At 34.9% G+C, this 6,930-nt stretch overlaps 1 protein-coding gene across 2 annotated transcripts; it reads left to right on the top strand.

Moving 5' to 3' along the window:
• The first annotated feature begins 675 nt into the window (after positions 1-675).
• Positions 676-4,188, top strand: LOC134679961 (odorant receptor 49b-like). Of its 2 annotated transcripts, XR_010100410.1 has the most exons (6): positions 676-1,657; positions 2,027-2,126; positions 2,250-2,351; positions 2,996-3,151; positions 3,350-3,518; positions 3,672-4,188. XR_010100410.1 is itself a non-coding variant. In XM_063538914.1 (5 exons), the coding sequence occupies exons 1-5, from the start codon at positions 876-878 to the stop codon at positions 3,410-3,412; spliced, it is 1,203 nt and encodes a 400-aa protein (XP_063394984.1). In that variant the 5' UTR covers positions 676-875; the 3' UTR covers positions 3,413-4,188. The 2 variants fall into 2 exon arrangements, 1 of the variants encoding a protein (XP_063394984.1); XM_063538914.1 differs by having other exon boundaries at positions 3,350-4,188.
• Positions 4,189-6,930: the final 2,742 nt, after the last annotated feature.

The following is a 6,930-nucleotide window of genomic DNA, read 5'->3' as shown; positions in this document are numbered from 1 at the left end:
ATTTCCCTTTGAGGATTTCGCGAACATGTCCAACTAATATGTGTGAAATAAAATAGTTGTAAACTGGATACATTTAAAACATAATTAAGAATTATGATAAATGCAAAATATGATTATTTTGTAATAAACATATGCAAATACATCGTCTTTCTGTTTCATAATTTTTATTACCATTTCTAACCTAAGATTATACCTACAGAGCTTTGTGCTCTATCCTCTATCGTAATAAGCAGCTCTTCCCTGTACATACTTGTCTAAAAGCCACTTGTCATCATCATTTAAACGTTGCCTATTCTAGAAGCTGGAGGACGATCGACGACACTTTTATTCTTACCTAACTCTGACTACACATTGCTCTTAGGTTTGGTAATAGCGTTCCCTGGCAAATGAATGGTCTTGTTCCGTTAAATAGCTAACTTCCTTAAGGTCAATGTTGGGAAGAACCGTCTATAAGGCAAGACCGTCTACAAGCTCTTTCGCTTGTCTTTGTTCATGTACTCTACTTTCAGAAGGTCGGTAGAGTAGGAGTGAAGCTCTTTTTTCTGACTGTGTCTGAACGACTTACGTATACAAATAAATACGAGAGTTTTCATATGACAGCCCTCTCCAAATTGACCTTAGGTTTATGTTAAGTATACAATGCTAGCAGTAGCTAGAATTTGCGTAAAGGGAAATCCAGCAGGTGGTCTAAGTGTCCGGTTAATAACGCTTAACTCCTTTCAATTAAGAAACAGTTCCATAGGACAATTTGTCTAATCACAAGCTTTTACAAACCTTTGAGGTTTGAATCTACTTAAGCCACCCACAAAATGTCGACTCAATAGTCTGTGCGAAGATTTCTGAGTGTTAAGACGGCTTTACATACAAAAAAGTTTATGTCCGAAATGAGGCCGTTAAGGCAAATAGATTGCTTTAAAGTTAATATGAAATGTTGGAAGTTACTTGCCGTTTGGCCTCCAAACGATATGCAATCTTATTACCGTTGCTATCAAATGTTTTTCACGGCGTTCATTCTTTTAAATAACTTGCTAGCTACAGTAAATTTTATTTTCCTTCCGAGACAATTAGATATGTTTATAGACGAAATGATATTTTACTTCACAGAATTAGCTGTGACATCGAAGCTTTTGACTTTTCTTTTTATGCGCGAAAAAATTCTAAAGATTTTGAGTATTCTCGAGAGTGATATGTTTCAGCCTGAATCAGAAAATGGCTTAAAAGCAATCGACAAAGCAAAAAAATTTAATGTGAGATATTTTAAAATAGTTGCAGCAGTGTCAGCAACTGCTCATTTCTCACATATAGTACCGCCAATATTATTGCATTTTATTTTACATGTAAAATTAGAACTTCCAGTATGCAATTTTTCATTTTTATCTGATGATACTAAACAAAAATTTATTTACCAATTATATGAGTTTCAAGCCCTTTACATGCATTCCCAAGTGCTTTTTAATATCAGTATTGATACATTTGTTCTCGGTATACTGATATACGCCATTGCGCAATTGGATATACTTGATGATAATTTGCGAAGAGTCACCGTCAAAAACCAAATAGGATCTACACGAGCCGATGATTCTATACAACGAGCGGAGAAAGAAAATGCTTTAAAGAAACTAAACGATTCTATTATTCATTATGGTGAAGTGGGACAGTATGTGAAATATATAATTATTATTGATGACACCTGCAAAAGAAAGGGAATGCCTGAGGAGTTGGTTTATAGGTCGAGCCTTAAGAAGGGCTATCAAAAGACGAATCAGGCATCCCCTTTTGCGTGAAGGCCCATATAGTACTGTAAAGGGTTTACTATAGTGATTAAAAGGGATTGTTTGTTTATAAAAATATTCTGAGCTAATTTGAGAAAATTGCTATTCATAGTTATTTTGCACATTGTAATTAATATAAGTAGCTGCCTCCTTATATTTCAAAATTGGTATATTTCTTTAAATTACGTTAAATAACCATTTATTTCAAAAGAATCCATATTATATTAGTAACTTAGTATTTCATTTTTAAACAGGTTCTGTGACTTGGTCCAAGATGTATTTAGTATAACATTGTTCGTGCAATTCGGTGTGGCATCTTGTATAATTTGCGTCGTCCTGTTTAGATTTACATTGGTAAGTATATTAATATAATCAAAGCAGCACGCTATGTGTCTATATGTCTTATGTGTGTGTGCTTGTGTGTAAATATACCGATCAATTTGTAAATTTTTCTTTCACTGTCCTTCATTTCAACAGCCGGCGCCATTGCAGTACTTCGTATTTTTGGGATCGTATATGATCATAATGATCCTTCAAATTTTGGTACCCTGTTGGTTCGGCACTCGCATCCAGGATAAGGTATCTATATTTTTAGGGTTACAGAGCCAAAATGACAAAAAACCTTTCTGCCGTCTTGTCCGTTCACAGCCAATTTATTAATTAATTTAGCCCCACTAAAATATTTTTAGAGGGGCATATACGTTATAATGCACATCGATAGGCCTGTCAAAAAAGTTGTTTTTTTTTTATTAAGTGATATTTATTTTGATATATAATCCCCCTCATACTTATGGACGAGTCATACAAAGATTTAAAAATTTGAAAGATATGAATACTTATTTTATAAAAATTGTCTAAAAAACACATTTTGCGATACTAGATTGCTGTGTAGGATCTTACATATACGAAATATACATATTTGGGTTCGTCTTTGATGCCTCCAAAAACTGGTCAGAGATTTTAATTTTAAAGTACCTAATTAACACATAAGATATGGCCAAAACATCATGCCTTTAAGCGCACTAAAAACTGCTAATCAAATGCAATCTCACATGGGCTGTACCGTTGTATGGATAATAGTGTTCGTTGCGACCATACCGGCTACACGTAGACAACAAAGCAACAACACAACTAGAAGCACTTTACAGTCGTTTACATTCGAGTTCACTTTGCTCTTATCTACTTAAAACATCGCCATAGACCAATAAACCCTTTTATTTTAGAGTCAACAGCTATCCCAGGCCGTGTACGATTGCGACTGGACCGCTAAGTCTCGCTACTTTAAGAGCAGTCTGCGGCTCTTCGTGGAGCGAGCCAACAAACCTCTTTCGATAACGGCCGGGAAAATGTTTCCACTCTCGCTTACCACTTTCACTTCTGTGAGTTGAAAATAACTATATTTTTCCAGATCTTTCGAACTTGCACGTACAGAATAGAGTACAATTAGAAATATCGGAGTTCCTCACTGAATACTTTAAATTCATTCAAATAATGCTTGAAATAGGATAAAATAAAACTTAATTAAATACGTACATAGGTGTGTATACAAGGTGACTAAAACATGGCCTTTTTTGCAGATTATGAATTCTTCGTACTCATTCTTCACGTTGCTGCGTCACATGCAATCTCGCCAAAATTAGATATCTATCGTATTAACCTTTTCGCCGCCACATGCGTTGCTGCGTCACATGCAATCTCACCAAAATTAGATATGTATCGTATTAACATTAACCTTTTCGCCGCCACGTCAATGCAGTAATAAAGTGTCACCAACGCCATGTCAAATATTGCACGTAGAAAATTCTATAACATATATGTATCAAGTCTTGATGTGTGGGGCACGAAATGTACTGACTTTATATCAAGTCAATAACGTCGAAAAGGTTTAAATTTTACCAGGTATTCACGCCATTTATTACAAAATGTAATCAATTTCAGTGTAAAGTTGACTCAGTATAAATTTAGTTGAAATTAAGGTCTCCGCTAAAATATCAAACCAGTGACAAAAGGTAGCACGAATTCGGTTACTTACTTAAAATTTCAAAGCTTTATTAATTTTCACCCTGGCTCGGCATATTGATTCTAATTAGAATGCTGAAAGTGAACTCGAGGTCCGCAAATTATTTTTGATTGATGGATATAAGATGAAATTGGGAAATATGTATTCCGCGGTGTTCGTGGTACTTAAAGTTTTTGTTGAATCGTGTTAATAAATCAATATGGGTGATTAGATACTGGAATATTTGAAACAAACTGTTATTAGTACCTACTTATCTACATAATATGTGTATAATATCTAACCGCATTATTTCTCTTTTATATGTAGGCCCGAGCGAGTTCTTATGTTATAAATGATTGTGCAGTGCTTTATATTAAGTAAGTAAGGCTTCAACTCCAAATAAATGGATATACTTAACCTAGCTGTTTGGATTTTATTAGAAAAAGGTCGTCCGTGAAACAAATTGAAGAACTGTGAAAAGAGTGTAGGAAACAAATGAATAAACGGCAATCTCTCGTGGAAAACACTTTTTCTCAGCATTGTACCAAACGTCACACACAAGCATCAGGACAATGGCCCAGCAGTTAGCCAGTGGCAGTAATAAGGCGTGTTTTTGCGAACAGACAACGAAAAAAGGAAACAATGATTTTGGCCGTGACTAGATAAATAAGATGTCGGGACGTGACGAGGGTACTGGTACAGTTTTTATGGAATCTTTCAGTGGGTGTAGCGTATGCCGCGATCCACCTGCTTCTCTTTGTTTAGGCCTTTGAATACATTGTTAATGCATGGATTGGGTATAATGCTGCGTGCGAAGGTCAGGCCCAGACCCGATGCGACCTAAGTAAAGTGTCGACTGGGGACGCTTGATCTGGCGGATGTGACTGTAGGAAATATTGCTAAGTAAGAAAACACGAATAGTTTGGGTACGTGTAAATTGCCACATATTCGCTGCCGGGTAAGGGAACGATAATTGAGCACGTTGCAAAAAATGAGAGTACTATGTCATATTTTACTACAAAAAATAAAATACGTACAAATTTTAAGTTTTTTGCTAATTGTTACAATTTAAGTTAATGGCAACATTTATATTTCTGTGCCTCCAGTGTAAAAGGGTTAAACTCGAGTTTGTCCAAATTACAAATTTTGCCAGTACGAGGTTTATTACATGAAACTACATCTTTTGTGCTGACACCCACGGCCCTACGACTTCTAATTGCTGAGATATCGATTGTGCAAAAGGGTTTAAGTTTCCCAAAAATCTTAACCATTATGTTCAAAACGATTTATTTTTATATAATCTCGTTTAAAAAATTGGTACTTAAGAATCGTGTTACGAACAATAGTTAAAGTAAAGTTTAATCTTAATGAATAAACTACATTTCAAGAAACATTCGGTGTAAAGAAATCAAAATTCACTTAGATCTATTTCAACTACCGAGTCTAGTTCGTGAATGACGGTAAAACTTAAGTTTTTTTATTATTCACAAACATTTTTTAAGACGTCATGATGTGTAAAGGGGTATAAATAATTTACTTTGACCGTTTTTCACCATCTAGTTTCGCTAAATTGAGTTAATGATTATGGTTAATGTTCACTTAGATTCCTTTCCATATAATTTTTTTTTGTTGGTCAATGTTGTGCAAAACGGTGGAAGTCAAATATCAAAAAGAAAGTCCTTTAGAAGAAAAGACATCTAAAAGGCTGATTATGAAATAATTGTGCAACAAAAACAAAAAATAAAAAAACAAAGATGGGGAAGTAAGACAAACAAGTACAACTGCCCTGTTGTCAGTACAACACCACTACAGTACAACAGTACAACATTACTCTGTTCAGTAACCATTCACAATTTCAACAGAGTAATTAAATATATTAAGTCATTCTTTAATTACAATAATATTATTCTCTTTGGTTTGTTTTTTGTACCATCAATCTAAAAAAAATGCAATATTTAGTTCCCAAAATGGTTTCTTTACACAACACAAAAGTTCAAAAAGATTTTAGCAACACTAGAGAAAGTGCAGCTTAACCTTTTCACACATTCATTATTTTTGTGAAAAGGGATATAGGTTGTTTTTGAAAGCCAATATTTCCGTTACTTTCACATAAGTCAGGTTAATTTAAATGACAAGTTATAATTCATGACTTAAACTATCTAAACTAAAAACAAAAACCTAATTTTTTTAGAAACAATGCAGAGAAAACACGGTTTGAAACGTTTTTCGGCCATACTGAAAAATTACATTTTTTGAGTTTAACCCTTTTACACTGGAGGCACAGATTTTAAATCTGTTGTGTTAGGTAGGTATTGATATTAATATAATATGAATGCCTCAGTCTTAGTGACACGACAACTGAACAAGGTTTAATTACGTCAAACGTATACCTAGCAGCGGAGGGGTGGGGGAGGGTGGTATGTTGTATATTTTACCAACTGTACCTATGGTTCAGTGTTAATAGTTTTTTGTTGAGGATTCTTTCTTAAAGTTTACTAGTCATAGTTTGTCTAGGCATTAAAACTCTATTTGACGAAACATTAACTTTGCATTCGTTTAAAGGTATTTATCTATGGGCCAATAGTTGCCTGAAAATAAATGTTTTCATTCATTTGCCCTTATGCTGTTATCCTTATGTACATATAAATGTACGCCACTGTATGATTCTGTCTAATGTTACCAACATTCCATTTCTAACCGCAGCTGCACTACCGGTACTAAACGCGTCGCTGTCATTGTCAATTTCCATAGTAAAATTGACAGTAGTGCAGCTGTCGTTGGAAATGGAATGTTACCCTAAGGCAAAAAAAAACACTTTCTTACGAGTAGGTACTTTGATAGAATCCACCGTCCACGCCGTGAAGTAGGTCAACCAATAATTACAAAACCGATTGCAATATTTCCATTCGTAAACATCGACAGGAATAAAGAATAAAAATGGCGCCCGCACACGTCCTTCCGGCTGCAAACGATGATTTAGTGGCTATCCTTGGATTTATAGAGCGGGCCGGCCCGCCCAGCGACTTCAATGAATAATAAATTGAAGATCTTTTTCGATATTATTGATACTTCGGGTTTCTTCGTGCGATCTATGCACGGGCGCGAATTGAAACCCTTTTATTAAAACATATATTACAGGACGCGGCCCGCTTGTGACAC

This window comes from Cydia fagiglandana, chromosome 3, assembly GCF_963556715.1.
Source record: "Cydia fagiglandana chromosome 3, ilCydFagi1.1, whole genome shotgun sequence".
Classification (NCBI taxonomy): Eukaryota; Metazoa; Arthropoda; class Insecta; order Lepidoptera; family Tortricidae; genus Cydia; species Cydia fagiglandana.
This window is presented reverse-complemented; position numbering and strand designations above follow the sequence as displayed.

Excerpts from the sequence above, each read along its gene's own strand:
- LOC134679961 (XM_063538914.1), top strand. The coding sequence starts at position 876 with ATGTCCGAAATGAGGCCGTTAAGGCAAATAGATTGCTTTAAAGTTAAT. Across the intron at positions 2,352-2,995 it reads GCACTCGCATCCAGGATAAG|AGTCAACAGCTATCCCAGGC; the intron begins GTATCTATATTT and ends CTTTTATTTTAG. Across the intron at positions 3,152-3,349 it reads CGCTTACCACTTTCACTTCT|ATTATGAATTCTTCGTACTC; the intron begins GTGAGTTGAAAA and ends CCTTTTTTGCAG.